Consider the following 13,007-nt stretch of genomic DNA (forward strand, 5'->3'; position numbering starts at 1 on the left):
TACTAGCGATGAGCTAGGCCTAGTGATACCTGACGCAGCAGGTGCAGAGACGTCCCGTCCCATCGTCCTAGCGGCCCGTAACTCCAGCGCCCTGTTTACTATCAGCGCCGCCCACCCATCTTACATGCCGCTACACTACGTACTGATGTTTCCCCACAGGGATTCTGGGTGGCGGCCGGGGCTAACGCTCCGTAACCAGGACGGATCCCGTCTGCAGACGTCGCTGACCTAGCAAACCTACTATCGATACTATCTACACCCCCGCCCTGGGCAGACTACAAATCCGTTCCGCTTCTACAGGCTGTTTTAGCAGTACGTTGTGGATATCTGGGCTATCTGCGACCAGGCCCGGCTGGCCTGGATCCGAGCAAACCAGGCACAGCTGCGGGCAGACCTGTATAGCGGTGTTGCTGATGCCGTTATGGGCAACAACGACGCCCAGGCAGGCCCTGTTGGACGCCGCGTTGTCCTGCCGTCGTCCTATCTAGGCAGCTCACGATTTGTCAGCCAGTGCTATCAGGACTCTATGGCTATCGTCCGTTGATATGGCCGCCCTACCCTGTTTATCACTTTTACAGCTAGCCCATACTGGCCAGAGGTTGCCCGTGAGCTCCGCCCTGGGGAGACAGGCCTGAATCGGCCTGATCTAATCTGCCGGGCCTTCCATCTGAAGGTGCAGAAGCTAGTAGCCGATGTGAAGAGCAACCTGTTCGGCACCCATCTGGGCCACGTGTACACAATTGAGTACCAGAAACGGGGCCTGCCCCATATACACCTGCTGCTGTTCCTAACCCTACACAACCGCGAGGCGTTCACAGATCCTGTAACAATTGATAGCACTATCCAGGCTGAGATCCCTTCCCCTGTGGATGACCTAGACGGCCTGCTTACAGAGGTTGTACGGACCTTTATGCTTCACGGGCCATGTGGGGAGCACAATCTGCAGGCCCCGTGTATGGTGCCTCAGCGCGACAGCGCCCCGCCGCGGTGCTCTAAGAACTTTCCTAAGCGTTACTGCCCATCTACAGTGGTCCATAAGGACGGGTACCCTGAGTATCAGCGCCGGGATGATGGCTGCACGCTTGCTGTACGGTGTAAGGGCCGTATTGTACACCTTAATAACAGCTAGGTTGTCCCGTATAACCCTGGTCTGCTCCGTAAGTACTGGGCCCATATCAATGTAGAGGTTTGCGGCACTATCCACGCTATCAAATACGTCCACAAGTACATCTACAAGGGCACTGACAGGGCAGTACTAAACGTCTCAGAAGCAGATAAGGTTAAGCAGCATCTAAACGGGCGATATATCAGTCCATCTGAGGCTGTTTGGCGGCTGTTTGAGTACCCAGTACACATGGAGCGGCCCACTGTAGTGCCCCTAGCAGTCCACCTACCGAATGAGCAGATAGTTACGTTCCCTGCTAACGCTACCACTGCAGAGTTATCAGCCCGCCTGGAGCGATCTGTAACTACGCTTACGGCGTTCTTCCAGCGCAACGCTGACCATGAGTATGGCTGTGAGGTCCTATATCAGGACTATCCATCCCAGTTTGTTTGGCACCTCCCGTCACGGACCTGGCACGTGCGTCAGCGCGGCACTGCGATTGGCCGCATGTACTTTTGCAGCCCGCTACAGGGTGAACAGTTCTATCTACAGCTTCTCTTGACTACCGTACGGGGTCCACAGTCCTACGCGGACCTGCGTACCTTTAGCGGCACAGAGTATCCTACTTTCCAGGCCGCCGCAGCTGCCCGCGGGTTACTGCTACACGATGGAGACTGGGTAGCCTGCTTCCAGGACGCCGTTACGTTTGCCACAGGCCAGGCGTTACGGTACTTCTTCGTTGCTGCTCTCTTAAATAGGCCTGTTACAGATCCAGCTGCTATCTGGGCAGCCTTCCAGGCGGATTTGTGTGACGACTTACCTGAGGCTGCTGCTGCCCTGCTAGTATCCGCAGATCCAGACGCGTACCTTGACTACGGCCTGTATCTGATAGAAGGGCTGCTGGCAGAGTCTGGCAAACGTCTTACGGATTTCTCACTCCCTGCGTGCCAGTTCAACTGGGGAGTACGGCTGCAGAATCAGCTTCTTGCCGCTGAGCTGGCCTACGATACAGACGGGCAGGACACTGCCTTCTGGGACACTGTTACAGGGCTGAATATAGACCAGCGCGCCGTATTTGATGCCGTTACTGCCGCTATTGAGGCTGACCACAGCACTGCCCACTTCTTTGTACAGGGCCCAACAGGCACAGGCAAGACGTTCCTCTGGCGCTGTATATGTGCCTACTATCGCTCTACAGGCCGGGTGGTCCTGTGCGTTGCGTCGTCGGGTATAGCTGCTGTCCTGCTGCCCGGCGGCCGCACTGCCCACTCCCGTTTCCGGATCCCGTTGGATATCCACGACGATTCCATCTGCCCTGTTGCTCCAGGCTCGGAGCTTGGGCGGCTGCTGCAGGCCGCTACTCTAGTTATCTGGGACGAGGTGCCTATGCAGCACCGTTACTGCTTCGAGGCAGTCCACCGTATGCTGCAGGACGTCCGTAGCTCCCCTGCCCTGTTTGGCGGCCTCCCTGTAATTGCCAGCGGCGATTTTGCCCAGATCCTACCCGTCGTCCGCCGGGGCCAGCGGCCTGCCATCGTCAACGCCTGCCTGCAGCAGTCTACGCTCATATGGCCGCACATGACCGTACTGCACCTGCGTCAGAATATGCGGGTGCTATCTGGGGCTGACAACACCTGTTTTGCAGCCTGGTGCCGGGGACTGGCTACCCGTGAGATGGATGGCCTGATCTCCATCCCAGACTGGATGACCGTCTACTACAGCCTACAGGGCTTCCTGGATCACGTCTATCCGCCGCACCTCCTCCAGCAGGCTGCTGCGGACTATCAGGTCCTCAACGGCCGTGCTATACTGGCCGTACGGAACGACGCAGTAGCTGTAATCAACGCCGCAATGCTTGCTGCCTTCCCTGGTGAGCTAGTAGAGCTGGTTGCAGTGGACTCTGCTGAGGTTGAGGACAATACAACACAGGATCTGCCTCCCGTAGAGCTGCTGCAGTCCTTTGAGCCCCCGTCACTGCCCCCGTCACGCCTTCTGCTCAAGGTAGGCGTACCAATAATGCTTCTACGGAACCTGTACCCAAGCCAGGGGCTCTGCAACGGTACCCGTTTAGCGGTTACACAGATATCCTCCCGCTGTATCCAGGCCCGCATCCTATCTGGCGAGTTTGCAGGCCAGCTCCGCCTGCTGCCACGTATCAGGCTCACTTCAACCAGTAGAGAGCTCCCGTTTATCGTCAGCTGGGTCCAGTTTCCAGTTCGCCTCTCCTTTGCAATCACTGTAAACAAGTCACAGGGCCAGTCACTCTCTGTTGTAGGCGTTGATCTGCGTCACGCTGTGTTTACACATGGCCAGCTATACGTAGCTATGTCCCGTGTAACTACACTTGCAGGCCTGTCAATCCTGCTGCCAGCACCTGATACTAGCGATGAGCCATCCCGTACGGTCCCTAATATCGTATACCCAGAGGTGCTCCTGTAGCCAGCCACAACCTACTAGTATATCAGCCCGCCAACGTCGCTGCTACCAGTATATCAGCCCGTCAACGTCACTGCCACAACCTACTAGTATATCAGGCTAACGGCTATTAATAGTACGTCACCGCCTAGTTATTCTGCCGTTACAGGTGCTATTGTGCCCGCAGGTTGACCTTCACCGTGAGCTTACAAACCCCCCGCGTACCAGTATCCAGCACCAATCAGGCCACGTACAGTGACCGTACAATCTAGATACAGTATAGCCACAGGCCCTATAACATTATTTGATAGCTGCCTATTCACTGTTTTGGCCCGACAAACAGAATATACTATTCACGGTGAGCTACAACACCAAAATATTGCAGGTCTTGGCAGCTGCTAGCTGGCTGCGATATACTATATAGGCAGCTGCCCTCCCCCCGTTTTACTACTCTCTAGGTCATCAATATGGACTCCTCCGCCCCCGCCGACGACGTCGCCGCCCCCGCCAACACCGCCAACACCGCCGCCGCTGACGCCGCCGCTGCTGCTGCTGCTGCCACTGCTGCTGCTGCCACTGCCGCCGCCGCCCTCGCTGCCGCCGCCGCCCACCGCCGCCGCCCTGCTCGCCATGCCGCCCGCCTCGCGGGCCTGCACAAGGCTGGCTTCTCGGCCAGTCCAGCGCCAGCTGGAGTTCCGCGCGGGCTACAAGCCCAGCAAGTTCAACCTCGCTGGTAAGTAACCCCCTGTAAGTGTCCTGTAGAGCCCTGTACTGACAGTAAGCAGTTCGGCAGCAGAACCTCGAATCTGCGCTCGCGCAGGTTGTCGGCCGCGTCGCCCCCACCGAATGCGACTCCTGCCAGCTGCTCGACTCGTGCGCCAACTGCCACTATGGCAGTGAGGGCGCCCGCTGCTCCTTCCGCCGTAAGTTTACAGCCTCCACATTCCCTATACAGACCTTATTAACCCTGCTACAGCCACGCCCGCCCCCGTCGTCCCCGTCCCCGCCATCGCCACCCCCTCCAGGTCCCGCCGCCAGGTCGCTGCCGCTGCCGCTGCCGCTGCTGCTGCCCCTGCCCCTGCCGCTGCCCCTGCCACCCCCTCCAAGAAGCGCCGCCGCACCACCGCCACCCCTGCTGCCTCCCCCGCCGCCGCCGCCGCCGCCGCCACCACCGCCACCGCCTCCAAGAAGGAGAAGAAGAAGGAGAAGAGGAAGAGGAAGAAGAAGAGTAGGTTACAGGCCTGTAAAAGAAATCTACTGGCTGCTAACATTTTTTACAGAGGTCCGTAAGTGCGTACGGGACGTAAAGAAGTCCGTAGCGGCTCTAGAGCTTGCTATGGATTCCTCCTCCTCAGAGGACAGTGATAAAGATGATGAGGATTAAATAGTTTACAGGTCTGCACATGAATAAAACAGTGTTTACAGTGCTATTTACACTCCTGTTACTGTTGTAATTTTCCCTTGCTTACTAACTCTCTACCCCGCTACCCCTGTAAACGCAAAGCTCTGCACCCGCTGGCCCAAACACTGGCATGTATCGCTAAGCTCATAGCGATGTTTTATGCTTTGTAGCAGCTTCTACGCGGTGTTTTCCGCGTTTGGCCTGTCTGCATTCGGAAGTTCAAGCTTATTGCTGTTCAGCGCCTCTCTCGTTGCAGAATAAAGCCGACTGACTACACAGTACAATGCTTCAGCGGTAACTTCTTGGGTAGTACTGCTAGACCTTCAGCGTGTTTGTGAGTGTTCTCCAGCCTTTACAAAGATGGCCAAAGTCTTGTAATGCCTGTCTAGGTTGCAGGTAATCTGTATGGTACTGAACACCTCACCCTACTTAGTCGAGCACTGTCGACTTGCAGCCGGCTTTTTCTGCAACACAAAAGACAAAAGAGCGCCAACTCGACCTGTTCATTGCACTCTGGCAATTCTTCCAGGATCTTTCAGGGTCTAGTCTGAACGACTTCAATATCTTGACACCACCCGGTACGACTTTCAAGACCTCGTGCCCGGGAAGTGAGCAAGCCGTAAATAGCAAGTATAGTTCCTAACGACAATGGAACACTTCGCCAAAACGAATGTTGATCGACCCCTCTCTTCTCCACAGCGATGCACTGCTCATTAACCTGACCCTGGATCTATTCATGACCCGCTCAATAAACAGGATCTCACAATGGTTGACACAACATCTGCGTTACCCAGACCTACACTACGCTGCAGCCACACATTCCTCCAATACACACAACACGTTCCTGCATAGCTGCGGTTGAGCTTCACTTGGATACAAAAAGTCGGTCTCACTTAGTTTCGCTACCGCGGTGGAGTGCAATAGCTTCGAGCATCATCAGCTGGCAGGTCGATTCTTTCAGCCAAGAAATCCACACCAGAGTCCACGACAACGCCCATTGTCGCTCCACTCTTTCTGTCGCACTCTCGCTGGCGTGGTGAGCGGGTACGTGATCCATACGGCCCACAAGAGAGATATTGCACCTCCTCGAGCTTCATTCGAGACAAGCTTTGCTCGTCCACAAACGTTACCTCCGGCACTTTTCATGCCGAAAGCATTGGTTCAAAGACCCTTTTCTCCACCACGAATTCTGGTCATGTCCCTGTTTCCGTACAAATTCTAGCGAGGTTCTAGCAAAGCCGGATTTCGGACCGATTGGCATCTCAACATCTTCTATCGGACCGCGACTTGTTGCGGGAGTAACCGACAACTGCCTCTCACAACAGTTCCGGTATACCCTATGGGGCGTCCCGATTCCTGTCGTTGACTCAAGCCCCTTGTGTGCTGGAAGGAGCTGAACCCAGGGGCAGACTGGACATTATCGGGCCTTTTGACACGAGGTCGAATCGAAGACCAAGCGAAGATTAACCGGCGGACGTCGAAGCATCGAAGATGGGATCGCAGCTGCACACATACGATGAGGTCAGGGGGATGACGAGCTGCTGCGAGTAATGTGCCATGTCCTCGGAACTATTGACATGCATATACGCACATATGAAGATCACCTGCTGACAAGCGCCCAGAGCAGCATACTTGGTTCGATGCAACACGAACTGATTGACCGGGTACATCTTCCTGCACATCCATGACCGCAACCTGCAGCCGTTGGCATGATAACGTCTCGGTTGATAGCAGTCCGCAGCGTATGACGTCTTCCCGTAAGCTTATGAACTACATCACGCATCGGTCGACGATGATCGCGTACGTGAACGATGACGCAATGCTGGCACTCAGACGTCAGATCAGCACCTTGTCGTTGCCAGGTGTTGATACTCCAGAGCATCTCGGATTATGCACGATCATCGTTGTGATATCGCATCAACACCAAGTGGAGCGACTGGGTTGGCTTTCGTCCGTAGCCTACGACATCGCAAGGATACTTCGCCATGAAATGATCCATGTGTTCCTGCGATCTGACGTATTGCCATAGCATAGAAGCGAAGTTCGTCAACATGTGCAAACGAAGCTCTGCAAGCTCAATTGTCTACTATCTGCTATCTAATCAAACGATCGATTAGCACCATCTCTCGAGCCAAGCATTCGAGTTGGGCTGGCACATCAGCCGCATCCTTCACTGCCGACCCCCATCACCTTCACACAGACATCTCAGCAAAGCAGCATATGGCACAATCAGCCGGCCAATCTGAAAAGGTAGCAGGTACTCTCTCTCACATCTGTAGATAGCATCCAACAAGCACCCGAAGCTACGGCTACGTCATCCAAGCGTACGGTAAGCAAGTACTCCCGAATTAGACCGACGGACAAGGTTTCGACAGCTTGCCAAGACAACGCGGTAGTAGCCCTATGAGGAGGACATAGACGAGACGGCGCATGCGCGACCAATCCCGACTTAGCCTGCATGAAGATCATTATCGTTCGTTACTGGATGCCCCGTTCTGGCATGTTGACGCCTACGGGGAGGGTAAGAAACCTCGTCTCGAAATCTGTGCATCCAAGGGACGAGTATCGCTCTGCGGTTGCGTAGACGTTCACCTCGGATTCGGCATGTCCTCCCACCCATCTCGCAGTCCAGAGCGCAGACCGAAAGTACAATAAGTTCCCTGCTGCAATACAGACACCATCACCCTGACTGCGTCTTCGATGCGCTTCAGCGAGCGCCTCGAGATAGGTATGGAGGCGGACAGCATCACCATCTACCTGGCGAGCGCTGCCTTGCCAGTTTCTCGCTAGACGGCCAGTTCTTCAGACGAGCAGCTTGGAATTGCATGGTGCTGCGCTTTTGGACGTGCGATGTCGTGGTGGTGCATCGTGTCGTCAACTGTGCCGTTTTCGGAGAGGACTTGGGGTCTTTGGACTTTTCGAGGCAAGAGAAGCTGCGCTCTTCGCTCGTCTTTTCCAGTGACTTCTGATCATTCTCGCTCTTGCATGTGCATGTCTTACACAAGTGGACTGCATCCAACGGCGACCAGGCTACCAAACATTTCAGGGAATCCGTACTCAGCTAAGTCGATTATTGGTGGTTCGAGTATCTGTTTTCCCTCGGTGCACAGATGTCGATGGTACGGGAAATCTTTGATGCGGATAATGACCTTGTCGAGATGCTCGATGATGTCTGGAGGTATTTGGATCCTCAAGGGGGAGCAGATGCACTGCACGAAGACCCAGGACAGACGCACGAGTTTCACGAGAAAGTCACCGTTTTGTAATCTCTTTCCTCTTCCCGAACGTCTCCGGACAGAAGATGCAACACATCCTGCTGCCATCACGCTACCACAAGCCTGAGACCTCCTACAGCGTCTTGCTGTCCCACCTCAGCTGACCCCTCTCAGTGCCAGCGCTCACATCGTCTTGCCTAGCGTATCGAGTTCTCTCGAGGTCATGACTGCAGAGAAATCCAGACCATTCCGTCCAAGAGCAGCTTCTTATTACCACGCATTCAGCACCGTGTCGGCAGTCTGGACTCTCCGAGGTCTATACACTGTCCATCACGCGTTTGGGCTTTTCAGGCTGTGGTCGCTATGCGCCTTTACCCTTTTAAGGTTGACCAGCTCCACGCGTCTTTTTATGCACCCCTGGGAGGCTGTGGGTTTGCGGAACTAGGATGGACGGATATTATAATCAATCAATCAATCAATCAATCACTATGCTTTGCGCCTTCCGCGTACTGTTCGATCTTAATGCCAGCACTATGCAACTTGAAAATCTCTATTTGAGCTTGTCCGGCTCTGCACGAGTTGAGCGAGCGCTTTGCGCTTGCCCGCGATGTCCTGGTTTTCATCCAGTCGGCGACGAAGCTGCGACGCGTTCAGTTGCCATCTTGTGCGAAGAATCATCTCGCTGAAGCATCGCTGGAAGTGAACGAGTCTATCATGAGTATATAGTCGCTTCTGTGGAGTTTCTCGCGGAAAACGGTGGTGAGGACGACGCAGCAGGCGAACACGAGCGGTTGACGCTGTCGGCTTTGTTGACCAAGCTTGGCCTGGACACCGGTCCTGACTGAGCGAGTTTGATACGGTAATTGGTGCAGAAGAACTGAGAATAGACTCGTTCCATGCTCTTGTCATTGTTGTTCAAGAGTCGCAAAAGTTCATTGTGGGTTTCGATGACGAGGCATTGTATGTTAGGCCCGTTGCGGGAGTAGCGCTGATCTTGTGCGTAGTGCTAGATGATGCTCTTGGGCTGAGAACCAAAAGTGAGTGTATGTAACCGATGACATAAGCAAGATGCAATGCCAGACCAAGGCCGAATGGGTGTGTGATGGCCTGATGATGCCTAGGCTCATGACTTCGTCCACAACAATCACATAAACCAACAATCTCCACACTTCGCAGGACGCATATTTCTTAAACTCTGTCGTTCAACTACCGTCCTTCTGCCGTGTCTGCTTGACCTATAAGGGAATCGCCCAATGCATACTCCTGAGCTTGCACAGCCAATCAAGCCACGCGTAGAGCGCTAGCGAGCGCCTCAAGCGCTTTGGCTCAGGTATCGGAGCCAGTTCCACCCGACACACTCACTCAATCATATCGAGAAGAGCATAAAAACGGCATGACAGCTGTCAATTATCGCGCTTGGAACGTGGCACCTCCGTGCGAGGCACGCGCCGTGATGACGATCGCGGACGGCAACGAGCCATGTTTGGACGCCAGCTGAGTCGAAAGGGGGAATTGGTTGACCTAAAGAGGATTTCAACTGGACGCGTATAAGCTTTTGGCGGCTTGGGGCTGGTGAGATGGCGCGACTATGGACCTTATTTTTTCAGTTCGTTCATATCTTTGCCGTTTTCGGCGAGACCATTAATCTCCCCATCTTGATCTTGAGTTCAAGCTCGCGCGCCTGGCAGCCTGAGAGACTGTACGCTTTTGCGGATTCTTTACTCGCCTCAGTCGTTCATTTTCCATCTGTTGCTGCGCTACGATGAAGTTGTGTACCTGCACCTCTCCGGATAGCCCTGTCGAAGCCCCGAGACCATCACTTCACGGCTGTGATGAACAGAGCAAACAGCCGCTTGCGTCCAGACGACTGTTTCGCAAGCCCTCGAAACTACAGACCACCTTAGAGGTGACGAGGTGCAAATTCGGAAACACCAGTCGTCAAGTTACTCCCTTAGGGTTCGACTTCACTCCACAAAAAGATTGGACGCCGATATATCATGCTGTGTACCACGACCGAGAAGCAGCTCTTCATCACTTTCTACAGAGCGGCGTATCGCCTGATGATACGGCAGGCACGGGCGTACCGCTGCTGTGCATCGCGGCTGCACGCGGGCATTTTGAACTCGCAAGGGTACTACTGGAAGCCGGTGCAGCAATCAACGCATGCTTGGAGAAGAACGGAGAGACTGCTCTACAAATCGCCATAAGAGGAAGTCAACACCAAATCATCGACTTACTCCTTGCCAATGGACCCAACTTGGAGGCAACCACCACCCATACTGGAGAGACTCCGCTGCACTATGCTGCGGTAGGGTCGAGCTCACTCGTGGTGGTCATGAAGCTGCTCAAGCTTGGAGCAAAGTACGATGCCCAGAACCTGGAAGGCCAGACTCCAGCAGCGGTTGCACTTCAGGCCCACAATCTTCACACGGCGGTAGCGATCATCAACATGGCGCGCGGGAAGCCGAAACAGCTAGCCAAAGAGAAAGAAATGCTTCTTCAGCATGTAGAAGCAACTGTAGGCCAATCCTCGATGACAAAGGACCTCATCGCCGATATTTTCGCGGCTACATGTGACTCAGATTCGACGGTCTTGATCGCAGCCATTGAGAAGAATGATGCTGGGCTGGTCGAGATGTTTCTGGAAAAAGGTGCAGATCCGCATCGCGCAACTGCAAAGGGTCTGCTGCCGATATTTGCAGCGGTCAAATTTGCAGATCTGCGCGTCCTGAAGCTGCTCGTACAGCACGGCGCAGCTATTGTGGAACAAGACCTAGGCAATCTCAATCTGCTACAAGTACTGTTGGAGACATCCTCAACACGCAGCGATGAGTCTACAGCAGCCATGATTGACTATTTGCTCGCCAAGGGTGTAGACGGGTTGGCGCTGTACCCAGATGGCAAAACATTACTCCATCGGGCAGTCAATACAGATTGTGACCATGTAAGAGTGGCGAAGCTACTGCTAAGACATGGTGTCGATGTTAACGCGCAAGACAACAATGGCAACACTGCACTGCACCTTGCGTCGATCAACGGCCTCGCAAACACAACAGGACTCTTGCTCACCGCCCGCGTCGACTCTACAATTGTCAATTCGAAGAAACATACACCACTTCTCTGCGCGGTTCAAAACCAGCAATGGTCCGTTGTGCCGCTTCTAGCGGTATCTCCTGCGATGACTTTGTGGGACGCAGAAGGGTCGACGGCGTTACATCACATCGCTCGAAGCATACCCGAGGACTCCGCCACCTGGACAGACATTGCAGCTGCAGCGAAACCATTATGTGAGCGAGATGTCTGTAGAAGTATGCGAGATCGTTCAGGAGCAACCTCGCTTATACAGGCGGTCAGGACACTACCCGAAGAAGGACTACCTGTAGTCGAAACACTGCTCAGTGTAGGTATCAAACAGAGGAACTGTATTGGACACGAAGACCACAAGGGACGCGACGCTCTGCACTACGCCGCAACCCTTGGCAAGCTGGTCTTTGTGGAGGTACTGCTCAAGCACGGCGCTCCTATCGTACTGAAAGATTGGGCTGATGGTAAAAGGCAGTTCAAACTGCCAACGGATACCAGGGAACAAACTCTAAAGCTCATTACCGAGAGCGATCGTCTGCGGCAAGCGCACGCAGCGCAAAAACAGCCCAGTCTTAACCAAGAGATGCGGATTGAAATTGTTTCTCCCGAACGAAGATCGAACTCAGCCATATCAGGGTACCGTGCAGATCGAAATACAGAGTACAGATCAAGACCAAGCCGTAATGACATAGGGAAGGTTTCGTCAACACAACATCTGCGGGTTCCAGCTCATCACCAGAAGCAAGCAACGTCTTCTCCGTCTTTCCCGGCTCGCGGTTCTAGCAGACAGCGACGATCAGAAGAAGCTATCGCTGAGAAACCCCGGGCCGTATTCCCTCCACGTGTCGCCCGGCCTCTGACACAAGTCAGCAGCACATACGACCAGCGCATTATTAAGGACGCTACATCGCATTCACCCCGATATCTTGCAGACCAGCCCAAGGCAACCATGAAAAAGCTCTTCTCGAACCCAAGATCTCAAGACTCCAGTTTAGCTTTCTCGCCTCATTCCTTAGGCAAGCAACAAATACCAACAGCGTCAACCAAAGATGAACCTGCGGCACGATCCGTTCCGCTCGTTAAGGAGAAGCAAAGCCTAGGTCCAAGCCCGAGCCCTGTTCCAGCCATGTCGAGCATAGAATCTCCGATGGAAACAACATCCTTGGCACCAACCAAATTGGAAATGCTGCCGTCACAACCCCTTCTAAGCTCAAGGGAAGAAACGACGACCGATGCTATGAATGCCTCCACACCTTCAGAGACCCCAAAGCCTCCCACTCATCCCAAGCATCCAACTCTTCCAACATCTTCCACAACAGCCTCAAAGCCTACGATGCCAGATTCTCTACCGTTACAGCCAGCTCGAGCAGATAGCGGCGTAAGCATGACGCAGAAGAACATCACAGCACATACGTTGCCTCCGTCGAATCGGACGAAGCCTACCTTTGACGGGAGTGCACCGACAACGAAGAGACAAAGCGGCAATGAGCTTGCCAGCTGGCTGGCGATTAGTAACATGTTGGGAAGGTTGTGATGTGCTTCTTCTTGGCGGATAATAGTTTTCCAATTACACATAGACCTTTGGCGCGCCGCGTACACATTGCCGGCTGTTTCAATGTACACGATACCCCGTTTTGTTTCTGGAGGATGATAGTTGCTAGCCAAGCAATACAGCAGACGTGCTATACCCTCGTGCATATTGCCACTGACGTGTTACCGTATTTGTCACGCGTTGTGTGCCGTACAACCTCATGGTTTTTGCACAGGAAGCTTTCAGAGACCAGGT

The 13,007-nt window shown here is 54.0% G+C and overlaps 3 protein-coding genes across 3 annotated transcripts, besides 21 other annotated features; all 3 read left to right on the plus strand.

Moving 5' to 3' along the window:
• Positions 1-181: part of a mobile genetic element that runs on past the window's edge.
• Positions 1-184: part of a mobile genetic element that runs on past the window's edge.
• Positions 1-208: part of a mobile genetic element that runs on past the window's edge.
• Positions 1-4,560: part of a mobile genetic element that runs on past the window's edge.
• Positions 312-535: a mobile genetic element.
• Positions 312-541: a mobile genetic element.
• Positions 546-1,051: a mobile genetic element.
• Positions 546-1,075: a mobile genetic element.
• Positions 549-1,075: a mobile genetic element.
• Positions 738-1,015: a mobile genetic element.
• Positions 1,131-3,466: a mobile genetic element.
• Positions 1,131-3,469: a mobile genetic element.
• Positions 1,131-3,538: a mobile genetic element.
• Positions 1,275-3,358: a mobile genetic element.
• EKO05_0003593 (uncharacterized protein) lies at positions 1,355-3,544 on the plus strand (the record flags this gene model as incomplete). Its single annotated transcript, XM_059636199.1, has 1 exon — positions 1,355-3,544. One exon carries the CDS (start codon positions 1,355-1,357, stop codon positions 3,542-3,544), a length of 2,190 nt encoding a protein of 729 aa, XP_059492182.1.
• Positions 3,312-3,466: a mobile genetic element.
• EKO05_0003594 (uncharacterized protein) lies at positions 3,988-4,904 on the plus strand (the record flags this gene model as incomplete). The annotated part of the gene is made up of 4 exons (XM_059636200.1): positions 3,988-4,253; positions 4,314-4,447; positions 4,497-4,748; positions 4,801-4,904. The coding sequence occupies 4 exons, from the start codon at positions 3,988-3,990 to the stop codon at positions 4,902-4,904; spliced, it is 756 nt and encodes a 251-aa protein (XP_059492183.1).
• Positions 3,995-4,162: a tandem repeat.
• Positions 4,561-4,615: a tandem repeat.
• Positions 4,616-5,053: a mobile genetic element.
• Positions 4,631-4,705: a tandem repeat.
• Positions 4,706-4,748: a tandem repeat.
• Positions 5,054-8,598: 3,545 nt separating the features above from the next.
• Positions 8,599-8,623: a tandem repeat.
• Positions 8,624-9,899: 1,276 nt separating this feature from the next.
• Positions 9,900-12,755, plus strand: EKO05_0003595 (uncharacterized protein; the record flags this gene model as incomplete). Its single annotated transcript, XM_038945326.1, has 1 exon — positions 9,900-12,755. One exon carries the CDS (start codon positions 9,900-9,902, stop codon positions 12,753-12,755), a length of 2,856 nt encoding a protein of 951 aa, XP_038800681.1.
• Between the last annotated feature and the right edge of the window lie 252 nt (positions 12,756-13,007).

This window comes from Ascochyta rabiei, chromosome 5 (genome assembly GCF_004011695.2).
Source record: "Ascochyta rabiei chromosome 5, complete sequence".
Lineage (NCBI taxonomy): Eukaryota > Fungi > Ascomycota > Dothideomycetes > Pleosporales > Didymellaceae > Ascochyta > Ascochyta rabiei.